This window comes from Wickerhamiella sorbophila (genome assembly GCF_002251995.1).
Source record: "Wickerhamiella sorbophila strain DS02 chromosome Unknown contig2, whole genome shotgun sequence".
NCBI classification, from domain to species: domain Eukaryota; kingdom Fungi; phylum Ascomycota; class Dipodascomycetes; order Dipodascales; family Trichomonascaceae; genus Wickerhamiella; species Wickerhamiella sorbophila.
This window is the reverse complement of record NW_020194005.1, coordinates 2,169,891-2,192,178: the sequence shown is the minus strand read 5'-3', so window position 1 is coordinate 2,192,178 and position 22,288 is coordinate 2,169,891. Positions and strand designations below refer to the sequence as shown.

Below are 22,288 nucleotides of genomic sequence, written 5' to 3'. Positions count from 1 at the left end.
GACGCGTTTTTTGAAAAGGTGGACGAGGCCACTATGGCCACTCTTAAGTCTCTTTCAACGAAATATAATCTAACAATGGAGGATCTCCACTATAAATGGGAAGCGTATGCGCTGTCACAACCCACGGAACCTCAAATTGCGTCCAGTCTCAGTGATTTCCAGATCTATCTTGCTCATGAAGCCGATCGGCCGAAAAAGAAGGCCAAAATCGGCACTCCACACACTTCACGAACGCGTCAGGTTGCCACCCCTTTGCGCCAGATCCAGTCGTCTGCTACAAAGCCTTCCACACCACTCCCTGCACACATTGACCGCTCGGGAATCTTACCATCCTCAAGTGACTTCCCATCGAGTCCTGTAGCACACTATTCATCTCGACAAAATTCAGGGAAAGTTATCTTGACTCTGAACGAAAATGTTGCAGTAAACCCTTCGATCCCCAGTGCTCCAGCTCACTTTGCACCTAATGTCTCAGCCACAGAGCACAATTATAGGCCCATGTACCAGCAGCTTTCTGATGCTAGCAAGGTTTTAGATCAACAGATTGAGCGGATGATCAAGATTTTCACCGATGAGGGTGGCATAAATGAGCACGATATCGTTAATCCTGCACGAACCATTCAAGATGAGGCCATTGTTATTGGTCGGTTAGGATCAGATGAGCCTGGCTATAAACAACGTCTCCACCCCAAAGGAATTACGATTCAAACCTGTAGGAGACTGGGTGCAGGCACTCAGACTCGTCTCGATCTGGACCAACTTTCTGCGTTTTCGTTTTTCCCAGGCCAAATCGTCGCATTGAAAGGAACCAACCCAAGTGGCTCCTCGTTTGTTGTTAAAGAGGTTATCGCACCCCCTCAAATGCCTTTTGCAATGGTCTCTTCCGAGAACCAGAAGGAACTTGAAGCCAAGCGTGGTGAAAACCCTTTGAGGTTGGTTGCAGCTGCTGGTCCCTTCACAACTCAAGACAACCTCGATTTCCACCCTTTGCAAGACCTTGTAAAGACTATTCAAGAAACAAAGCCCTCAAGTGTCATTCTTGTAGGGCCATTCGTAGAGGGTGATCATCCTATGCTTTGGTCCTCTCAAAAGACCGACAGCTTCGATTCTTTGCATGAAATTTTTGCACAAAAAGTGGTACCTATTTTGAACGATCTTGACCAAAATATCCCAGTCATTCTTCTACCAAGCACTAAAGATGTTATCACAGAGAATCTGCAATACCCTCAACCGCAATTCTCACGAAAAGAACTTGGCTTGCCTAAAAACTTCAAGATGGTCCCCAACCCGGCTATTTTTTCCCTTGATGAAGTTGTAATTACAGCAACATCATCAGATTCTGTACAAGATATTCTCAGCAGTCGCACGGTAGAACAAAACCAACAGGGCAGCGGGTTTAGCCAGGCTTGTCGGAGTATTCTTGAGCAACGTCGCGTCTATCCTCTGTTCCCTGGGTTCCAATCTGGTGACACACCAACAGAGGAATCTGTCTTTGAGGTATCTTTGCGCCGTGAACAACGCCCGGGTGTCCCTTTGGATGTTTCTCATTTGAACCTTGCAGATATGGTCCTAGCGCCCAACGTTTTGATTGTTCCATCTCTCACTCGGCCTTCAGCAGAGATAGTCAACAATGTTGTGTGTATCAATCCTGGGTTTTTATCTAAAAAGTCGAATGGCGGGACCTATGCTGTTATATCTGGATCTGCGGGCCCATTCTGGAGAAATAGCCGGGTTGATATTGTTCTCATTTAGATTATCGACCCTATGTTATATCAAGATATTTTGATAAACGAAAAAATAAATCTGATAAATTTTGTCCATAAAAAATGTATGCTTGGCCAAGATCACTCTTTGTTGTCGAGGTCGACCGCATACTTGGAGGCTCTTCTAATTTTCGCGCCGAACTTGTAGAACAAGAAAGGTATAGGAAGAAGCAGAACTGCTAAACAGCCCAACAAGGTGCCTGCCCATTCAATGCCCAAGTTTTGGAACATAGCCGTGGCAAAGATAGGGAAGGAAGCGCCCATAGATGAACGCAAAAAGGTATTGCCGGCAAGGGCAGACGCGGCGAGAAATAGATAGGTATCAATGATGTAGTTGAAAATGGGTAAGAAAAGGCTATTCATTCCAAAGCCGATTAAAGCACATCCAATAACTGGAGCGATCCAATGAACATGATAGTTACCTGTCCAGCAAAGCATGAAAATACCAATTGGGAAAATAATGGATCCAAGAATCATGAGGGGCAGCCTAGCCTCCGGTAAAACAGCTTTCCCTGACTTTGCAAGGGTCTTTTTGAAGAGAGGCTCAAAGACAAAAATACTGGTCATATTTCCCAAGACTGCACCAATAAACATACCTAAGTAAGGCAGCATAATGTTACCTCCATGCCAATGATATTTTTCTGTAAAAATGAGAGGAATTGCTTCCAGACAAAGATACAGAATACCATAGATGAATCCATGATAAAGTGACAGAGACATGAGGGTGGGTTCTACGAAAAGCATTTTGACGGGGAGAACCAGGACCTTCTTGGCGATTGTGTTGAAATCGGGTCTGACCCGCTCGTGGGCAGCATAAATGAAATTGTTTCCTGTGCGCTCCCGAAGTTCTCGAGCCTTATTACAAAGAATTAACGGGTGGTAAGTTTCTTCAAGAAAGAAAATGACACATAGGATTCCCGAAGCACCCATGATACCTGTGATGTAAAACACCCACCGATAACCGAGATATGAGTTCGCAATATATCCACCCACGACAGGTGCAATCATGGGACCAGCAATGACACACAATGAAAATAGTGTTATACCAATACCTCGAACATCTGTTCGAAGCATATCAGCCAGGGCTGCAGCCGCTACCACGAGGGGCGCTGCACCCAAAGCTGCTGCAAAAAAGCGATACAACATAATGTGGTAAAAATGGTCAGCCGTAGCACACCAAAAAGTGAATGCAGTAAACAGAATGCTAGAGATCAGCATAGGTATTTTCCGGCCGTAGATCTCGGACATGGGGCCGAAAATAATTGGGCCGGTAGCAAACCCAATTACATACAGGGAAACGCCCAGAATAGCGACTGGGGTGCCAACATGATAGATATGCTTAATTTCGGTCGTCGCATTACCGTAGATCGAAGATCCCCACGATAAAACAGTTGTAGGCCAGACGCATGCAGCACCGACAACGAGCTTCCGTCGAAATGACCAATTCAGTGGATTAAGTGGGTCATCATCACTATCGAATTGGACCTCATATTCCTCCTCGTTGGGTATTTTTGCAGGGTACGTGCTTCTACCTCCGCCCATTGATGGTAGCGGTGTTTCGAAATTTGTACTTTGCGTGTATACTCGAGAAATGGTGCGACTCAAGGCCGACGAGTCACTGGCATTTGTTTGCGTACGGGTAGCTCCAGTCGTGAAGCCTTCGACTTCCTCCTCGGTGTGGGAGCTCTCCGAAGATTTTGAAGAACTGTAAGGTTTCAAATCCGGTTCATTACTGGAATGTAGTTCGCGCTCACTCTCTGGATTAGTAGCGGACATATGTTTTCGAATGGTCCTGCTACTAGTTGATATAGGTGTGTCGGTATGACGAAAGAATTTTGATCTGTTGCGTCCTCGGCTCGGCTCGGTTCGTGACGAAGCTCCCGTACGCTCATGCGGAGGAATGCAGCCCGCCGCATGTGGGGCAACTGGCTTAAAAGAGTATCTTGTGCACTATGCTGGATTCGGTCACCACTGATCCACTTTGTCGGAGACACAGGGTTATTTCACAAGCTTATAAAGATTTAAGCACACGATCTCGGCGAAATTGGGAAGGACAACATGGGGAAACCCCAATGTATACCTCGAGCGCAGCGTATTAAACTCGACTGATCCTAGTTAATATGGCATCTTATTCTGAATTTTTTTTCCCTTTCCAAAAAATGTTCTTCCTAAGCTGTCCGGTTCGGTTTGAGACATTTAGGTGTGCAGCTGCCTTCGGCTTTTGCAGACACTTAGGATGATCGGTAATCAGCGTAGCCGATTCGGCTGTATTCATAAATAGCGTAGTCTATATGTTGCAAGTTTTTTTGTCCAATGTGAATTTGACTTGTCTCGTACATAATTTCATGCACAGAATATTTTTTTAAGTCGTTTCTGCGGTGATGGAACATGTTTTTTCTTGGCATATTTGACCGACAACGGACTGGGCTAAGCTGCGTCGTCGTCCCCGTGACCATCGGGAAAACAAACTACATGACATGAGTTCATGCTGGATTGAAATTTGATTAAACGTTTATTGAATAAGAGTCTATTCATTTTAAAAGATATTGAATGAATTAGTAGGAGCGTGCACCATGCGATCTGATAGCATTGTACTGGCTCAACTGCGACCTGATTTAGTCGTCATGCGAATCGATTTTCGTAAGAGCTTGCTTGATGATTTGGTTGTGGAGAATCTTTTCCCAACGGCCTTTTCTGTATTCCTTGTGAGTTTCGTCCTTGGCAGGGTGGCCCCAGAGAGGAATCACCCAGAATACAATGTATGGTAGTGCACCTAACACTGTGGCCAAGCAGCCCAGCAGAGTTCCTGCCCATTCCATACCCAGAGTGAAGTACATTGCTTTAACGAAGAACGGGCACATGCCCATCATGAGAGCTCGTGTAATTGAGTTGGCTGACAATGCGACTTCAGGACTAATGTTATAACTCACGTAAACGAAGTTCAGAGCTGGTGCATAGGCTGTGACCAAACCAAATCCAGTGAATGCCATGGCAATGGTAGGGCATATCCAGTGGACTAGATAAAATCCAGTCCAGAACCACCAGAAAAGAGAGATTGGCAACACAATGGCACCAGGAAGCATAGTCCAGAGCCTCAAAGGGGGGCTTTCAGGAACATCAATCTCCTTGGCATAGCGCCGATACTGTGGATTCGTGATAAAGATTTGAACAGCAGATGCTATAACCATTCCAATAAACATCGAAAGAGAGCAAATAGCCGTCAAAGGTCCATTCCATCCATATCTCAAGAAGGTCAAAGGAATACCTTCCATGGTCAAATACAGCAACGCAAACAGGAATCCTTGGTAAATGGACACGACAGCTAGAATTGGATCGGCAGTTAAAAACTTAATCGGGCCAGCAAAAAAGTTGTGAATGACCAGACTCAAGTCTAGGAAAGTGTGATCATGGGCTGAATATATAAACCGATTACCAGTGCGAATTCGCAAGTACCTGGCTTTACTTTGGAGCACGACTGGGCTAGAAGTTTCTCTAAAGAAAAGGAGGAGTAGCACGAAGCTGCTCGACATCATGATGCCTTGCAGGGTGAACATCCATCTCCAACCCAAGAATGAGAATCCAACGCAGTCAGAGACCCATGGTGCAAGAACGGGCGCGCCAAAGCTCATAATGGTATAGACACTGATGGAAGTATCCACAACACTACGTCGGGTAGATAGGTCTTTGAAAACGTCCACTGAAATGCTGAGTGCACCGGCACCAAAGGCACCGGTAAAAAACCGATAAATCATGAACTGATAATAGTACTGAGCAGTTGAGGTCCACCATGTAAACACCGTCGCACCCAGCATCGAATAAACTAACATTGGACGTCGACCATGAAGTTGAGATAACGGGATCCACACACCAGGCCCGGCCATCAATCCCATGATATATAAAGCCAAACCCAAGCCACAGACAGACCAAGACAGATGGTAAATGGGCTTAAGGAATTTTTCCACTGATGCCCAAACAGTCATTCCCCACATGACCACCATCCCAGCATAGCAGACCATAGCAATATGGAAAATTCGCTGAAACCTCGACCAATTGAGCGGATTCAGCGGGTCATCCGGACCATTATAGTCCACCCGGTATTTCAAATGGTCATTTGGTACTGTGGGGATGGCTTTATTATTAGGTCCCATTATAGCTGGAAGATCTGGTACACCTTTGGTATGTGCAACCACCAGCTCTGCGAACGGAATAAATCCCAGCTCGCCGGGCTGCAGTGGCTTGCACACGTTTTTGGAACAGTAGTCACAGGGCTTGTCTTCGAATTCAACCGAGTCTGATAATCGATCCATGTGTACGTCAAGCTTTCTTTTTCTGTGCCATCAGATTTAAACTAAGCGTTTGCTCGTCACGTGCGAGGCCCTCGCAGGCTATTTATGTTATATACTCTCGAAGACTATAGAAGTAAATTGGGCTATTGAAGATGGTTGGTCACTCAAGGACGTCAAATCCTCTGATTGCAATCGATTGCTCATGAACTTGCACTTTGGTTGCCTTCATCCTGGTTCACCTTGCTCAACCAAGACAAGGTCATGCAGGACCTAGCCCTAGTTTCAGTGAGAGAATTTCGGGATCCCGTTGCTTGAGCAAATAATCCTTTCAAAGCGTAACTCGCGCACTCTCTGAGAAGGCCCAAACGTATATTGACCGCTCACAATGATCTATTAAACAGTCATCTCAAGCATTTTTCCGGTCGAGGTGGTACTACTGTATTCTTTATGCGTCTGTGTCGCTAGTGCGAGCCTGCGGTGATTATGCAGCACTGCACGTCAGATTTCTGTATATCGCCTGATTCATTGGAATTCTGTCAGTACACGGGATCAATACTACTTTTATTGCAACCTGTATGCTAAGCATACTCGTCATTGATGTTTTCGCTGTTCACACGGGCTGCCAAACGTACACTCTAACAATACCTGGAATGGACTGAGCAAGTGGATGTGTGGTAGTTTAATTTCGCACTCTTCGGTTCCATTTTCTATTCTATACTATTCGCATGTCCGGTGTTGACGATCCTCGATCCCAAACAGTGAAATCAGTCAAATAGTAAATGAGAAGCATTGTATGTTTCTGCTGAGCAACCTAGTAAGTTTACGGCCCACTCAATAGCGTATATGGCTAGAACACAAAGATCAAATTCCCGTCATTATAGCTCGACAACTGAATCTGCAGTCAGAGTTACTTCGGAATGCCAAGTATATCTCGTAAACAAATTTTGGAGCCAGGAAAAATGTGTAACTAAAACCGTTCCTGCGAAACTGATGGCTTAAATGGGCGAGATCGAAAATACAGCGTACCATCTTGTCTAAACCCACGCATAATGAAGATTAAAATGGTGCCACATGATATAGCCTATAATCCCAAGGTTAGACTGTATTCCGTACGCATTTGACCAAATCTCTTGAATGCACTAAGCTTGTAATATACTCATATTGCTCGACCAATTACCATGCAAAGCATTCGTAGACATAGCATTCAAATCTCTATTCCAGCTGTAACGCCCGAGAGAATGATAAGGCCTATTGAGTTGAATAAACGAGTCTGAGGAGAAGCTCTTGGTAGATCAAACTGCGGATAAAGTCGAATGAGCTGTTAGAATTTTTCAGCACATCTAAAATACGTGCATAACGATGTTGAAACCTAACAGAGTGTGGTCATTACGAGTATAAACAAATCAACATCCTTATGGGTCCCAAGCTCCCGTGCCTTATAACCAGAAGTATATTTGGTGATTTCATTCTTAAAAGCAATAACAAAGAAGTCCCTAGTAGCACCAATTTTTTCGAGATTTTAAGAATTTATTTCGAGCCTTCAAGGAAACCCTTACAGCGGGATACCCCAACATCAGTGGGAGGAGCATCCAAAACCCCAATCGTGTGTCTATGCTGATTCAAAAATAGGCTGTCCCGCATCATGACCATGCATGTCCTTGAAAGACCTCCTGTGTGAAGCCCAAACTCTGGAACCCCGGTAAATTAGCAGTTCTTAATATTTTTACTCTACAGATATCAGCATATAGTAAATTGCTCCTAGCACTGATCCTAGAAGCTAGAGAAAAGCATACTGAAAAATCTCCTGCTGGCATGATCGCAAAAATACAGGAGATTCCTGAGCCGTATGCTGAACACCCTGAATGATAAACACGACATTTTCACACTGTTCTTCTACCGACGCCCAGTCCGTATGTATGTCGTATATGGTGAATATGCACACGTCTAAAAGCTTCACATCTGATGTAGCCGGCACTGATCGGGAAGGGGAAACACTGTTTTGGATGTTGTTGCTTTTACAGCCATAAGTTCATGCAGTTTGAAACAGGGATAGGCATTATGCGAATATGCAGACAAGTTTAAGTAATTAATGATGGGAAGACCAATTTTCAGGACCAAAAATCTTCCAAGAAATAAATGGTTTACAATTTCCGTTGGCCGCCAACCCCTCGAAAGAATCACAGTATAAACACGTATGCGGAACGTAAGAACTGCGAGCTCGATGGGTAAAAGTTGGGGCGCAACTTTTTAATAATTTATTGCTGCGTGCTTTTTGACATTGCCCGAAGCTTAGGGCCCCAACGGTAGAATATGAAAGAAAAAGGGCTCAACAGTAATGCTAAGCAGCCAAGAAGAGTACCAGCCCATTGAGTCCCTAGGTTGTTGAACATGGCTTTACCGAAAATGGGGAATGCAGCGCCCAGTCCCGAGCGAACAAACACATTAGCGGCCATTGCAGATGCAGCCCTTAGCCTAAACGTGTCGACAGTGTAATTAATGATAGGTTGAAACAAAGTAATGAGGCCGTATCCAAGGAAAAACAGGCCAAGAGTGGGTACAAACCAATGGACCTTATAAGCACCAGACCAGCACAGTAGGAAAATTGAAGTGGGAAAAACACATGACCCCACCATCATCATCGGAAGACGAGCTTCGGGGTAAACCTGCTTTCCGCTTTTGGCGAGGTCTCTTTTGAATTTTGGATCGAAGATAGTAAGGTTCGTAACATTAGCAACAACTGCACCCAAAAACAATGAAATATAGGGAAGCGTTACCACGCCGCCTTTCCAGCCGTAGCTAGTAAAAATAATTGGAATGGCGTCTAGACACAAATAAAGCACGCCATATAAGAATCCTTGGTAAGTAGCTGTTAGCATAAGAATTGGTTCTGTTAAAAGCATTTGAAACGGCACAGTTATAACCTTATCCAAAACAACTTTCAGATCTAATTCCACTCTCTCGTGAGCTGAAAATACAAATTGATTCCCTGTCGCCGAACGAATTGTACGGGCCTTCTGTTTGAGAATCACCGGATGGTAGGTTTCAGACAAGAAACAAACAACTAGCACTAAAGCAACACTCGCCATAATAGCAGAGGAGTAGAGTGTGCTGCGCCATCCCATAGAGGAATGCGCTAAGAAGCCTCCCACCATCGGACTGATCGCTGGGCCGGCAACGACACACAGCGAGTACATTGAAATTCCCACTCCTCGCGAGCGTACAGGTAGAATATCTCCCATAGCCGCTGGAATAATCGACATTGACGCACCTCCGATCGAGCCGCAGCAGAAGCGATAAACCATCAGCTGGTAAAACTTATCCGCTGTCGCAGCCCACCAACTAAAACACGTCAAGCCAACTAATGAGCACACAAGAGGTAATCTACGACCGTATACCTCTGACAATGGTCCCCAAAAAACAGGACCACAAGCGAATCCTAAAATGTAGAGCGAAATGCCAAGCGCAGACACTGCTTGCCCAACGTGGAACTCCACCTCAATAAACTCGAGAGCAGAGCCATAAATAGCAGAGCCCCATACCAGGGCTAAGGAGGGGTATGTCATAATGAAACCGTTCGTGAACTTCTTGGTGTTGGACCAATTAAAAGGGCAGAGAGGGTCATCCGGGCCATCAAATTCCACTTTATATTCGTCTTCGTTTAGAATTTTTGCCGGCCATGCCCTGTTACCACCCATTGGCGGCACACCGCCATATCTAGTCAGAGATCTAGCTCGTTGGGCGAGACTGGCTCTCGTTGCATACCTATCAATAGGGTCTGCAACGTAGTCGTCGATGTCTTCTATGTCGACTCCATTAGCTTCTATGTCAGCAGAAGACAGTGGTGAGCTCGTGAGGGAGTCATGTGGAGACAAATTCTTTTCTCTCGGCTTGTCCGCTGAGCTCTCCATATCGGGTTGTAGTAGGGATAGCTTATCACCACCTCCCGTTCGGTCGAATAAAATATTGGGCCAATATGTAATAGTTATATAGATGGGTCAAGGGTTGAGGCCGCAGGTGGCCCCGCTAGGTCCATTGTCGGCTTAATGAAGTCCGTGGGCAAAATGCTACGAAGCGTATCTTGAAAGTTGACTGTACTCTAAATGTGGCACTAAGAAGTGAGTTAGTCTTTGAGGGAAGATCTATTTCACTACCAGATACAATTTTTTTTGTCTTGGGCGAGGGGGGCTGCGTAAGATAAGCTTTGTCGGGAAATACTTTATCACAGGCTCACACTCAGACTGAGCGAGAGTACCTGAAAATTATAGTGCATCAGATTTCTAGTATACTCAAATGCCAGGAAATAACACAACTTTTGGTCTTATTACGCCAGGCTGCACCAAATCTTAGCGTAATAGTCATCGGCTCTTCAGTTCAATGCGTAGTGTGTCTTTGTCACCCGCAACGTGCATGGTGGTTTAACTGTCGGGGAAAAGCGGTTGAGCAAGGCATGTGACGGCACACAAGAGAGGGCAGGCAGCCAACGATAAGAATACCTATTCTCGATACCTTAAAAGTATTCTAGCGCCTAAGCAGTGCCACAGAGTATCTCATGCTTCATTTACCGAGTTTAAAAGCTACTTCTCGGCTTCAATCCCAACCGTATTTGAGTCACCCGAATCTGCAGCTGAGGTACAGCAAGATCTACATCGCCGGGTAAAAAACTTTTTCATTTCATTAATAGCTAAGATATAAATCAATTAAAAACTTCGTATGAAATTTGACATTGAATGTTCATTGAAGGTATTAGACATTCATTGTGCGCAATGTATGTCTTAAAACTTAAGCGTCATCTGCAGGCTCTTCTTTTTTAGGAGGGGCGGGTATCTTTGGTGCATATTTAGACCAGCCGCGAATACGTTCTCCATAGTAGTAGAAGATGAAGGGGCACGGTAAGAGTAGCACCGCCAAGCAGCCTAACAATGTGCCTGCCCACTCAACACCAAGATTGTGGAACATGGCTGATGCGAAAATCGGGAATGCTGCAGCCATTCCAGAACGGGTAAATGTGTTTGCAGCCATAGCGGATGCTGCAAGGAAAGTGTAAGTGTCCACTGTGTAATTAATGATGCCAACGAAAAGAGATACTAAGCCGCCACCTAAGAAAGCCATACCAATCGAAGGTGCGATCCAGTGGACTCTGTAATTTCCCGTCCAGCAAAGAAGGAAAATGGCAATAGGAAACTCAATTGCACCAGCCATGCAGAGAGGGAGTCGAGCTTCAGGAAGAATGGGCTTACCACTTGCCCGAAGGTCACGACGGAATTTGGGATCGAAGAAGAATACGTTTGCGAAGCTCATAATGATACCACCGACAACGAAACCCAGATAAGGAAGCATAATATTTCCACCCTTCCAATGGTATTTCTCCGAGAAAATGATAGGCACAACCTCAAGAGTGAGGTACAAGATACCATAAACGAAGCCATGGTAAAGAGACATCAAGAAGAGAATAGGCTCCTGGAACAACATTTTAATGGGAAGAATAAGAACACGACCAGCGATTTCCTTGATATCGGGGACATTCTTCTCATGTTGGGCATAAATCATAATATTACCTGTTCGAAGACGGAGGTCCACGGCCTTTTTAGAAAGAATAATAGGGTGGAAAGTCTCTCGGAGGAAGAAAATCATCAAGACCAAACCAAGAGATGCCATAATACCCGTAATGTAGAAAAGCCAGCGCCAGCCCAAGTAAGAGGCAACAATGTATCCGCCAACAACAGGAGCTAAAATGGGACCTGTTACCATGCAAAGAGAGAACAGGGCCAATGCCCTTCCACGCACTTCGACGGTGAACATATCAGCAAAGGATGCAACAACAATTACCAAAGGTGCGGAACCGATAGCACCTGCAAAGAAACGGTACAAAATCAGATGGTAAAAGTGATCAGCTGTGGCGGTCCAGAAAGTAAATGCGGTAAAGAAGATATAAGAAACGAGCATCGGGATATAACGACCATACACCTCTGACAGAGGGCCCCAAATGATGGGACCCGTAGCAAACCCCAGAACATATAGCGAAATGCCCAGAGCAGCAGTTGCTTGACCAACATGGAAAACCTCCTTGATTACAGGGATGCCAGCAGCCATAACAGAAGAACCCCAAGCAAGAACAACTGTCATGTATGCCATGATCATACCAAGCAGCAACTTACGGCTATTTTTCCAATTCATGGGGTTCAATGGGTCGTCCGGTCCCTGGAATTCAACCTTGTACGCTTCGGCGTCCTCAAACATAGGTGGGAATGGCTTGTCGCCACCCATCGGTGGTATCTCCTTGCCAGAGTTTGACCGGTTGGTGTAGTATCGACTCAAAACATCATCTTGCCTGCTCTCCGCATCACTGGCTGGAGCAGTGCCGCTGCGACGGGTGTCTGACTGATTCAAAGGATGAATTTGTTCACTATTAGTGGTTCCGGAGACAGAGTATGTATCTATGTCTTTGGAGATCACCTCCTCTCCCGAAGGCGCCTCCTTCGTTTCGCCAAGGTTCATCATTCCTCTGAAATGGGCGGCTGCAGAATAAATATTAAGCCATGCATGCGGCATTACTAATTCAACAAAGGCAAATGTTTGTTTGTAGCACAGGCTGACTTGATGATGATCTTGCGTTAGTATGCGAAACGCATAGTGCATGAGGAGCGAAAGTAAGTTCAACCAAGGACTAGCAGTTTATATGCAAACGTGAATAAGATGGAATTCAAACAGCATGGAGTGCTAGCTGTTAAATTAGGGCCTGAGATCACCGAATTGGTCGTAAAATGCCAAAGTCGTCTCTCCCAACGCCATCTGCATTGAATACGAAGCCGAATCAGGGCGGGTAAACCAGCTGTAAATAGGTACCCAAGAAAAGCAAACTGAACTGGCCTGAAGGCTAGAGGCTCAATCAAGGTAAGGATGCAACGATATCGTTCTAACTAGTCTAATTAACAGGGTAACTCGCTAGACTAACCTGATGAGCGCCACCTATGCATTCTGCAAAATGTGGGTTGAAGCACCATTGAGCCAGTTGCTTAGTAGTCGAATGCAGAGCAGGGATTTTTGCTCCTGGTGCTACGGTTGAGTAGGTTTATTGAAATAACTGTAACGCCGAGTCCTTATGCTACTAGATCTCCTCTTTCATACAAACCAGCTCACTCCAAGTCTGCAGGTGTGTAATCGCCAAATAAAATATGTTCCCACACTACAAGTTTCATGCAGAAGCCTACAGTGCCGATCGGAGGCCCGTTCATACTTCGATTTAGCGTGTGACCTCGGCATTATATCGATATTTACGCATTCAAATCACCCCAAGTATACCCCTAACGATTATCCTTGTTCTGGTATACTAGTATGAATGGAATTGCCTTTTTGTGTTAATAAACATATTTCACACTGATGTCCTAACTGAAGGCTTATGCTTATCAGGGTTCACGTGATCTGATTTCGAGCCATCACTGCAGAAAGACTTGACATAGAATGTGGGATGATTAAAACCGTTACTGGTCTCAAAACGGGCATATGCTGTCCCGAGATCGTTTGTTTCGCAGCGGTGTAGGTCTATTGAACATAGTAAAAGTGCACAAATTTTTTTATAACTACAAGCTTTGAAGGCAAACCGCTCCAATTTCAAGACTACCTAGCACATATCTCTGGATACCTTAGGTTTAGTTCCAGTATGTCAATTTGAGAAATCTGTATCTCAAGTTCTCTTCTCTCCAGGTTATGGCAGCCTCGAGGCCGTTTTTGACTCTATATATTGTTTGGCGAGCTCCTAGGGATCGTAGCATTGGTCAGCGATGGCGATGAGAGGGCTGACCCAGTTCATCGCAGATTTGCGAGAACTGCGGACATACGAGGCGGAGAAGGCTCGGATCAATGCTGAAATTGCGAACATCAAACAGAATTTTCGGGACAATAACTTGAACGCTTACAAGCGCAAGAAGTATGTCGCCAAACTTGCATACATCTACACTCTCGGCTACCCAGTTGATTTTGACGCGTCTGATATCTTGCCGTTATTGACCATGCCAAAGTCCCATGGCAAACAAATTGGATACCTGGCGATGGGATTGATGTGCAGCGATAACAAGTCAGCAATCGAACGGGCCATTCCGGCTGTGGAAGATGATCTTGCTTCATCAAGTGATCTGAACACCTCTATGGCTTTGAACTTTGTGAGTGCAATCGCGGATCCTCCGTTAGAATTGGCTACTGAGATTGTCAAGCTTCTGATGTCTCCTACATCTTCTCATTCGGTCCGGAAAAAGGCAGCCTTAACTTTTCTGAGTTTTTATCGCCGAGACCGAACAGTACTTCAGCCCGAATGGACAGAGCGCATCATTGCGCTTCTGGATGTTCAAGATATTGGAGTAGCTACTTCAGTTGCATCATTGATCAAAGCTATTGCCGAGAACGATGCAGCATCTGCTGAGCGGGCAGCTGCTGTCGCTGCTCGTAAACTACACCACCTCCTTTTTGAGCAGAAAGTATCCTCCGAGTATATTTACTACGATGTTCCGGCTCCTTGGTTTATCATCAAGCTACTTGAACTGATTCAAATCCCCCCACCAACCAAAGATGAAGCTGTTTCCTATGCTCTGCACGAGTCTATCTCGATGATTCTTGAATGGGCCATCACAGTTGCGCCAGGTGGATCCACATCAAGCTCTTCTCAGTCTGCTAACATGCGGAATGCTGTGTTCCTAGAGGCCGTCAACGTCTTTGTGCACCTCGATATGGATGATGGTGTACTGTTAGAACACACGATTAACTCATTGAAACGGTGCTTGGAAGGTAAAGACACAAATCTGCGCTATCTTGCATTGAACTCGATGGTCGCTCTGACACCCTTCCAAGGTATTGATCATCTGCTGGACCCAGTTTTGGCACTGCTCAATGATAAAGATATTTCAGTTCGCAGACGGGCCTTGGACGGACTATATCATCTCTGCAACGACGAAAATATCGAACATATTGCGGCCAGCTTACTTGACCAGCTCTCATCTCATGAACTGGATCTCCGAGAAGAGACGGTTGTTCGCCTGAGTGATGTCATCGAGAGGTTCGCAACTTCCCTCAAGTGGTACGTGGATACGACACTTTCTTTACTGATGGTCGGGGGAAGCCAGGTTCCTGATGAAGTGTGGCAAAGAATGGTTCAGATCGTTGTCAATAACGATACAATTCAATCATATGCTACGCGGACAGCACTCGAGTACGCAAAGGGCCCACGATGCTCAGATAACACCGGTCGTGTTTGTGCCTACTTTCTCGGCGAATTTGGTAACCAAATTGCTCATGAACCTGGATGTCGTCCAGGAGAGCAGTTTCTTGTTCTACAGGATCTGTGGTCAATATGCTCACCGCCAGTTCGCTACCACTTGCTAACTACCTACCTCAAATTTGCCAACCTTTTTGAAGAGATCAGACCCCAGATTCTTGATGTGTTCAAATTGTATCTTGATTCAGGCGATTTGGAACTTCAACAGCGCTCGTGTGAGTACCACAACCTCCTTCAGCCAGAAAATGTCTATTTATTGCCCACAGTTTGTGATGAGATGCCGCCGTTTGTTCTCAAAGAATCGCCTCTTGGCGAACGGCTTTCACTAAAATCTCGATCCGCGCTGGCAAGACAAAACACATTGGCAAAATCCAACATTGTCAACAGAAACCAGTCCCTCAGAGCTCAGGCTACAGGCAAGAAGCTAACTCCCATTATCACCGGCCGCGGCGGCTCCTTTTCTCCTAGTTTGGGGTCTGGGGGGTCCAAACCGCAGACCCCCACCGGGTTTCCGCAAACAATTCAGGAAGAAGCCCCTGCTCAAACACCCCAAACTACTGGAAAATCTGAATTGCTATCGTCCAATTGGGAGCATGGATTCCGACAGATGTTGACCCACTCTGAAGCCGTGCTGTACCAAGACGCGCTTTTGCAAGTTGGATGCAAATATGAGTACTCAAAAAACATCGGTTGCGTCATTCTGTATTTGAAGAACGTCTCCAATGTTGCTCTATCTTCGGTCTCGGTCCAGCTCACAAATCCTATGGAAAGCTCTGTTTTGAGTGTTTCCTCCAAAAGCCTACCGGCGAGTTCTTTGCGCCCTTCTGCTGTAACAGAGCAAGTCATTATGTGTGAGGCTAAGCAACCATTTGCATTGTCACCTATTGCACGAGTTACGTATCTGGCTGGATCCCTCAACGAAATGTCATTTAGGCTGCCTATCACGATTGAGCGGTTTATGCGCCCAGTAACACTCAATGCCCAGGATTTCGCCATGAGATGGGACCAGATTGGTGTAGCTGGAGAATTCAAGAAAGATTTCAAGAATTTCTCCCTGTCTTGGCAGCAGCCCATTGTGAAAGATGATGCGGATGCGCTTGGTGGTTTAAACTGGGGGCTATCTGTCGTCGCAGGCCAACAAAATGTGCTTTTTGGTGCGGGAATGATTCAAACTACTAGCAGTGGCAACTTCGGGTGTCTTTGTCGTCTTGAATTCGATGCTAACCGTGTAAATTACCGAGCAACTGTTCGGACAACGAAAAAGCTTGTTTCGGTAATCTTAGTGAAAAACGTCAGTAATGCATATCAGCTGTAAAATATGTAGCACTTATATATAAGACCAATCAAGAAGAACTGTTGGCTTGAATTTCCTCTTTAGTTTGACGGCCACCAAAAATCTGACTTCCAACTCGAACATTGGTTGATCCCTGACGAATGGCCTCGAGGTAATCGGAGCTCATGCCCATACTCAAGCCTAAAGACCCGGCAGAGACTTTGAGGGAGTCAGCCAACTTTTCACGGATTGCTAAAAGTTTTTTAAAGTCCTGGTTCTCGCTCTCGCTTTTCGACTGTGAAAGCGAACCAATGGTCATAAGACCGACCAAGGTCAGCGAAGGGCAATTTGAAACCACATGCTTTGCTAAACTCTCGATAGAAGCGAAATCAAAAAGGCCTGACTTTTGTTCCTCGTCGGATGTATTGACTTGGATGTATACTTTTAGCGGGGGCAGAGTGCCTCGCTGATTGTTGAGTTTCGTAGCCTTGGACTCGCTGTCAAGGGTCTCAACATAGGCTAGGTTGGGGATTTGACCAGCAATCTTGGCCTTGTTGCTCTGCAAGTTGCCAATAAAGTGCCATTGGATGTCGTCGGGAAGCTCCTTGGCTTTCTCGGTCAACTCCTGCACATAATTCTCGCCAAAGTGACGATGGCCAAGGTTGTATAAAGTCAAGATATCCTCCTTGGGCTTGTACTTTGACACAGCAACAAGATTCGGCGTGTTGAGCTGGTGGGTTTTGCAAAAGGATGCAATCTCTTCAACAACCGCCTTGTACGCAGCCTCCAACTGACTTGCTCGGCTCATTTGTAATCTGCTAAAGTTTCCGGGGCGGATTCTCGACTATATACTAGATTGAAGCGATGTATTATTCAACCGTGTAGTGTATGGCATCACTTTATTGTGTTGCAATTGTTTAGGCATTGACGTTGCCAGATCTCCTAAATGCCTCGTCTACGTGGGCTACCCGCAGCAACGATCGGTCAGCAATGCCAGAAGCTACAGGAAGTGACAAGCCTAAGGGTGCACTCAAGCGGAAGCCTGTGCCTTCGGAAAAGCATGCAGCAATTGATGTGGATTTGCACGCACTGCAACCAGACTATGCCGTTATTGTGAAGCTGGACGAGTCTAGTGAGAAGCGCCAACGAGCTCTGGAATCGGTCACCCAGCATTTGTCCTCTTTCGGATTTTACACCACAATTCGCCCGGGTGTAGACAAGACCGCGCTGGTCGTAGTTCGAATCAAACCTTTGAAACTTGTTGAAGTGGCTGCAGAAGGTCAGGTCCGTGACTGGGCAGTTGGTGTCTCAACCCAGCCGGTGGATTTTGTCAACGAAGGTAAGAACGCGATCAACCCTGCTGTACGCCGCCGACTAGTATACGAGACGATTATCGGCTCGAATGTACTGGCCATGCCTTGTGTGGAGGGCGCTTTTCCGGCTGGTTCTCCTTCTCTAAACAGCAAATTGCTGCTTGATTCTTCGCGCTGCATTACCGTCAGCTACAACCGGCTTCGTTTGCAATATGGTGACAATATTGGATTGCTTTATGGATTCTTTAGGTACATGTTGAAGCAATTGCTCATTCCAGCCACTTTGGGTGCATGTTGGATGTTCCTTGGCCAACCTTTTTCGACATTGCTTTCGCTGCTGATGCTCATTTGGGCCGCTGCTTTCCTTATCTACTGGCGTTATATTGAGCGTCGTGTTAGTGCTGAATGGAATACTCTTCACTGTTCTCGTATTGTGACTCCGCGTCTTGGATACAAGAAGACAGCGCTTGCCACTAGTCAGATCAGGTTCGCCATGTTTATTCCTGTCGGTATTCTCCTTGGTATGATTTATGTTCTAGGAATGGTCGCTATCTTGTTCACTGAGGTATTTTTCACCCAGCTCTACGATGGCCCTCTCAAATCGATCATGTCTTTGGTTCCTACTGGCGCGAGTGTTGTCGGCGGTGCTCTATTCTCCATTGTTTATTCCAAGATTTTGACTGCTTGGCTGGCGTGGTCAGATCCCAGCAGCGAGGAGGTTTACAGCCGTCAATTCAACCAAGCAATGTTTTTCGCAACATTTTTGCTCAACTACACTCCCATCTTTTTGACTGCGTACCTATACTTGCCTTTCGGTAACCGGATGATCAACTACGTTATGCCGCTCCGTGAGTCAACATTCGGCCAGAAGGTGGGCATTGTTTCGGAGTTCAACCTGAACACCTTGCGCTTGCGGACACAGGCAATCTATTTTTCGGTTACGAACCAGTTGGTTGGTATTCTTACCGACACGATGCTACCCTACGGGCTGCAAGTTGCCAAAGCATACATGAAGCCCGATACCAAGTCCAAAGATGGTCAATGGCTTCGTTTCCAACAGCAACTTGCTCCGTTTGATATCAACAAGGAACTTCTGGTTGCTACCTCCACGTTTGGCTATGTGATGTTGTTGACTCCGATTTGGCCGCTGGCTGCTTTGTGTGGCTTGGTGTTCTTGTTCATCCGCATGAAGTGCACCACCATCAAGCTCACCATGGAATCGCAGACTCCTGTGCCTCGCAGACTAGAATCCATCGGTTACTGGAACTCTAACCTGCTTTTCACAGCCGGTGTTGCCTCAGTCGTTGCACCCACCGTCTCGCTTATGTTCCGCTCCCCTGCGTCGTACTCTGCGACACAGAGCTACGTCGCTACATCTCCGGTGATTATTCTCGCCTTTGGTATGTTGAGCGAGAATCTCTTTTTGGGCATTGTGCGAGTTATTGAGATGTTGACAAACGGTCTATTCGAGCCCGTGCCCGTCGAGCCCAAAAAGCAGCTTGTACAAGGTGGTTCTGAAACTGCTACTGATTTGCTTTGGACAGGTATTGATATCAAGAGCGAAATTAGCACCAATGTCTAGAATATTGCTGTAAATACTAAATTATATGCTTGTAAGGATCTATATTGGTATTAGTGAGGCGTTTCATGCACGCTGCACGTGGCGCAGGCACAAAAAAACTAGAGTTTCGACTAAGTTGCCAGCCTTACTACTGTTGGCTCGGGAGACCCATGAGAGACTCTAAATAACTCAAATGCACCTGCTTATCTTGTGTGTCTTATAAAACCTCTCTTATCAGTTTCCTTCCCCCCGCCTCGACCCCGTTCATATCGGAAACACTGTTAATAAGCCCATCCTTTTAATAATCTTCGCGTACCTTTTTCTGTATGCTATACTTGTTTGTTTATATATGGCTTTTCTCAAGCAGTGTAGCTACGAGTGAGGTCCCTGTCAAAACAATCATTGATGTGCTATCAAGCAGGTCCGAGTTCTCAGTCCTCGTAGGGCTTTTACAGCGCCATGGGTTGGTTCCCCTTATCAATCAGAGCTATAACTCGACATTTTTAGCGCCGATAAACTCCGCTTTTGCGGCATACGACTCTGAATCCATGACCAAAGATCAGCTGCTATATCACTTCCTCAACGACACAATTGTCTTCGACGCCCCCGGAAGAGAGGCCGACTTGCTCGTGCCCTCCTATCTCAAAAAGGATGGCGAAAATGTGCAAGTGCACCTAGAAAATGGAGTTATAAACCGCAGTCCAGCTCGTTTGGTCGAACAGAATCTGTTTGCGTCTGCTCAGAGGGGCGTGGTTCATGCTATTTCCGAGGTTGTCGAGGTGCCCGAGAAGCTGTGCAAATCGCTATTCTATCATCGGCAATTAAGCACATTTTCGCAAATTGCGAGCATTGAGGGTGGATGTGCACATTTGGAGAGAAATGTTACACTATTTGCTCCCTCTAACGACGCTCTTGAGTTCTTTAACGATATCGAGCTCAAATACCTCACATCTAACCATGGCCAGTCAGATAGGGATCGCATTCTTCGGAGACATATGGCTCAAGGTATTTTAAAGCCTCAAGATTTACCCTGTGAAGTTACAATGCTTGATGGCACCAAGTTTTTTATCAACACAGATTTGAGTATGGAGTCTGATTTCGGCAACTTTTCAGGTGCAATCGAGCGCTGGGTGCCTTCAAAGACCGGTGTTTTGAATGTTTATTCGCAATTGTTGGATGAAGGCACTCTTATTGAGTTCACGCCCGAAAAATACGTCTTGGCACTGGGAGGATATACTTTTGCACGTGAGGTTTCTTTGTACGGTTATGAATGGTTACTTGACGGAACATACACGGATCCGATCACTATTTTTGTTCCAAAGGCTCCGTTAGATAACGACAGCAAGCTCAGTGCTCGAGGCAATTACAAGTTCAGAGCTGATTCGGTGCTTTATCAATTTGCCAAGGGGTCGCTTGTTCCTACTAACGAAGAAACTGACACACTTGTGGATAGTGCTATGACGCTGAAAGGATCCAATCTACCTCAACGAATGCATGTCTCAACACATTCGTCGGGTACGATGTTTGTGAACTGGCAACCAGTCGTTTCTGAAAAATACGAAACTGGAGGTGCTACGATTTATGTTGTGCCAGGCGAAATTCCAGCCCCTCCTAGTTTTTCGATGGCGATTGGTCCACTATTTATGTCGTCTCATTCGTTGAATTTCTTGGACTCCCTGGGACTGGTCAATCTACCCCTGAGCAACAGCTGGACTTTGCTATTGCCATCGCGCGAGGCTTGGGAGTCTCAAAAGCTTTTAATGGCATATATGGGAAACAATACTGATGTTCTCCGTGAGTTCTTCTATGCCATGATCTACGCAAACCCGGTCTACACTGACTCTGGAGCCGTTACAACTAGGGATCTTTCTGGGCAAAAAGTGAGCATAGAAATGGTTGAAAAATCTTCATCTTCTTCCTCGTACTATGTGAATGTTTCGGGTACCACTGTGACTGCCAGCAGTGCCGACATTCTTTTCGACAACGGGGTTGCCCACATTATCGAAGACATTGTTCTACCCTCGAATCTGGAGATCACTTCTATTGATTTGATCGAAGCAGGCGGGCGATCGGAGTTTGTTGACTTACTAGAAGAATTTGGGTTTGGCTATGCCTTAAATCCTCATGAGAACTACACCATTATTGTTCCGGACACGAAAGCGCTGGCAGCGGCCAACTTCACACGAGATAACCCTCAGCTCGAATTACTCTTGAAGCTTCACTTGATCCCTGGAAATCACAGCCAAGACATGTTTGACGGTAAGCCCTTACTCACAGCTGCTAAAGAAGAGTTAGCCATGCACTGGCTATCTTCGAATGTTTTGGCCATCAGACTGGTTTCTGGGTTTGGCCAATCTGTATATGTTACTGAATGGGCGGAAACACGAGGTCTCACATCCCTTGGAAGTAGTGTGTTTTTCATTGATTCGTTTATCTCACCTGAATGGGTTCACTCGCCGTTTTTAAAACCCCCATTCCGCATGAAGACGCACACGCTTCTTCTTCTCGGCATTATCGTGGGGCTGGTCCTCACATCGCTATTTATGCTCTCTATGGTCTATATTTTCACTGGTGAAAAGGACTTTGATGAGGAAATGCGTGCACCATTACTGCGCGAGCCCTCTGAAGATGGCGAGTATCAAGAACAAGAGCCGGAGGTTCCAACACAGCCTATTCGCACTACGAGTGTCTCCGAAGATCGTCAATTTGGTAGTCACCTTAATCTTCCTTGAGCTTATATATGTAACAATCTTTTGATTCTTGAAGGTAGTACGGTTGGAGGTTTGTTTCGGTCTCCCTCCACTTGGTTATTTTGTTGGCACACTTGGGG

The 22,288-nt window shown here is 45.8% G+C and overlaps 9 protein-coding genes across 9 annotated transcripts; 4 read left to right on the top strand and 5 right to left on the bottom strand.

Annotated features, from left to right (window-relative positions):
• Window positions 1-75: 75 nt before the first annotated feature.
• Window positions 76-1,752, top strand: B9G98_04520 (DNA polymerase alpha subunit B; the record flags this gene model as incomplete). The annotated part of the gene is made up of 1 exon (XM_024811077.1): window positions 76-1,752. The coding sequence occupies one exon, from the start codon at window positions 76-78 to the stop codon at window positions 1,750-1,752; it is 1,677 nt and encodes a 558-aa protein (XP_024666845.1).
• A 92-nt stretch (window positions 1,753-1,844) lies between these two features.
• Window positions 1,845-3,539, bottom strand: B9G98_04519 (putative transporter C36.03c; the record flags this gene model as incomplete). Its single annotated transcript, XM_024811076.1, has 1 exon — window positions 1,845-3,539. The coding sequence occupies one exon, from the start codon at window positions 3,537-3,539 to the stop codon at window positions 1,845-1,847; it is 1,695 nt and encodes a 564-aa protein (XP_024666844.1).
• Window positions 3,540-4,378: 839 nt separating this feature from the next.
• On the bottom strand, window positions 4,379-6,070 carry B9G98_04518 (hypothetical protein; the record flags this gene model as incomplete). Its single annotated transcript, XM_024811075.1, has 1 exon — window positions 4,379-6,070. The coding sequence occupies one exon, from the start codon at window positions 6,068-6,070 to the stop codon at window positions 4,379-4,381; it is 1,692 nt and encodes a 563-aa protein (XP_024666843.1).
• Window positions 6,071-8,304: 2,234 nt separating this feature from the next.
• B9G98_04517 (hypothetical protein) lies at window positions 8,305-9,957 on the bottom strand (the record flags this gene model as incomplete). The annotated part of the gene is made up of 1 exon (XM_024811074.1): window positions 8,305-9,957. One exon carries the CDS (start codon window positions 9,955-9,957, stop codon window positions 8,305-8,307), a length of 1,653 nt encoding a protein of 550 aa, XP_024666842.1.
• An 871-nt stretch (window positions 9,958-10,828) lies between these two features.
• On the bottom strand, window positions 10,829-12,547 carry B9G98_04516 (putative transporter C36.02c; the record flags this gene model as incomplete). Its single annotated transcript, XM_024811073.1, has 1 exon — window positions 10,829-12,547. The coding sequence occupies one exon, from the start codon at window positions 12,545-12,547 to the stop codon at window positions 10,829-10,831; it is 1,719 nt and encodes a 572-aa protein (XP_024666841.1).
• A 1,280-nt stretch (window positions 12,548-13,827) lies between these two features.
• On the top strand, window positions 13,828-16,626 carry B9G98_04515 (AP-2 complex subunit alpha-2; the record flags this gene model as incomplete). The annotated part of the gene is made up of 1 exon (XM_024811072.1): window positions 13,828-16,626. The coding sequence occupies one exon, from the start codon at window positions 13,828-13,830 to the stop codon at window positions 16,624-16,626; it is 2,799 nt and encodes a 932-aa protein (XP_024666840.1).
• Window positions 16,627-16,654: 28 nt separating this feature from the next.
• B9G98_04514 (hypothetical protein) lies at window positions 16,655-17,392 on the bottom strand (the record flags this gene model as incomplete). Its single annotated transcript, XM_024811071.1, has 1 exon — window positions 16,655-17,392. One exon carries the CDS (start codon window positions 17,390-17,392, stop codon window positions 16,655-16,657), a length of 738 nt encoding a protein of 245 aa, XP_024666839.1.
• Window positions 17,393-17,574: 182 nt separating this feature from the next.
• Window positions 17,575-19,479, top strand: B9G98_04513 (hypothetical protein; the record flags this gene model as incomplete). Its single annotated transcript, XM_024811070.1, has 1 exon — window positions 17,575-19,479. One exon carries the CDS (start codon window positions 17,575-17,577, stop codon window positions 19,477-19,479), a length of 1,905 nt encoding a protein of 634 aa, XP_024666838.1.
• Window positions 19,480-19,784: 305 nt separating this feature from the next.
• B9G98_04512 (hypothetical protein) lies at window positions 19,785-22,190 on the top strand (the record flags this gene model as incomplete). The annotated part of the gene is made up of 1 exon (XM_024811069.1): window positions 19,785-22,190. One exon carries the CDS (start codon window positions 19,785-19,787, stop codon window positions 22,188-22,190), a length of 2,406 nt encoding a protein of 801 aa, XP_024666837.1.
• Between the last annotated feature and the right edge of the window lie 98 nt (window positions 22,191-22,288).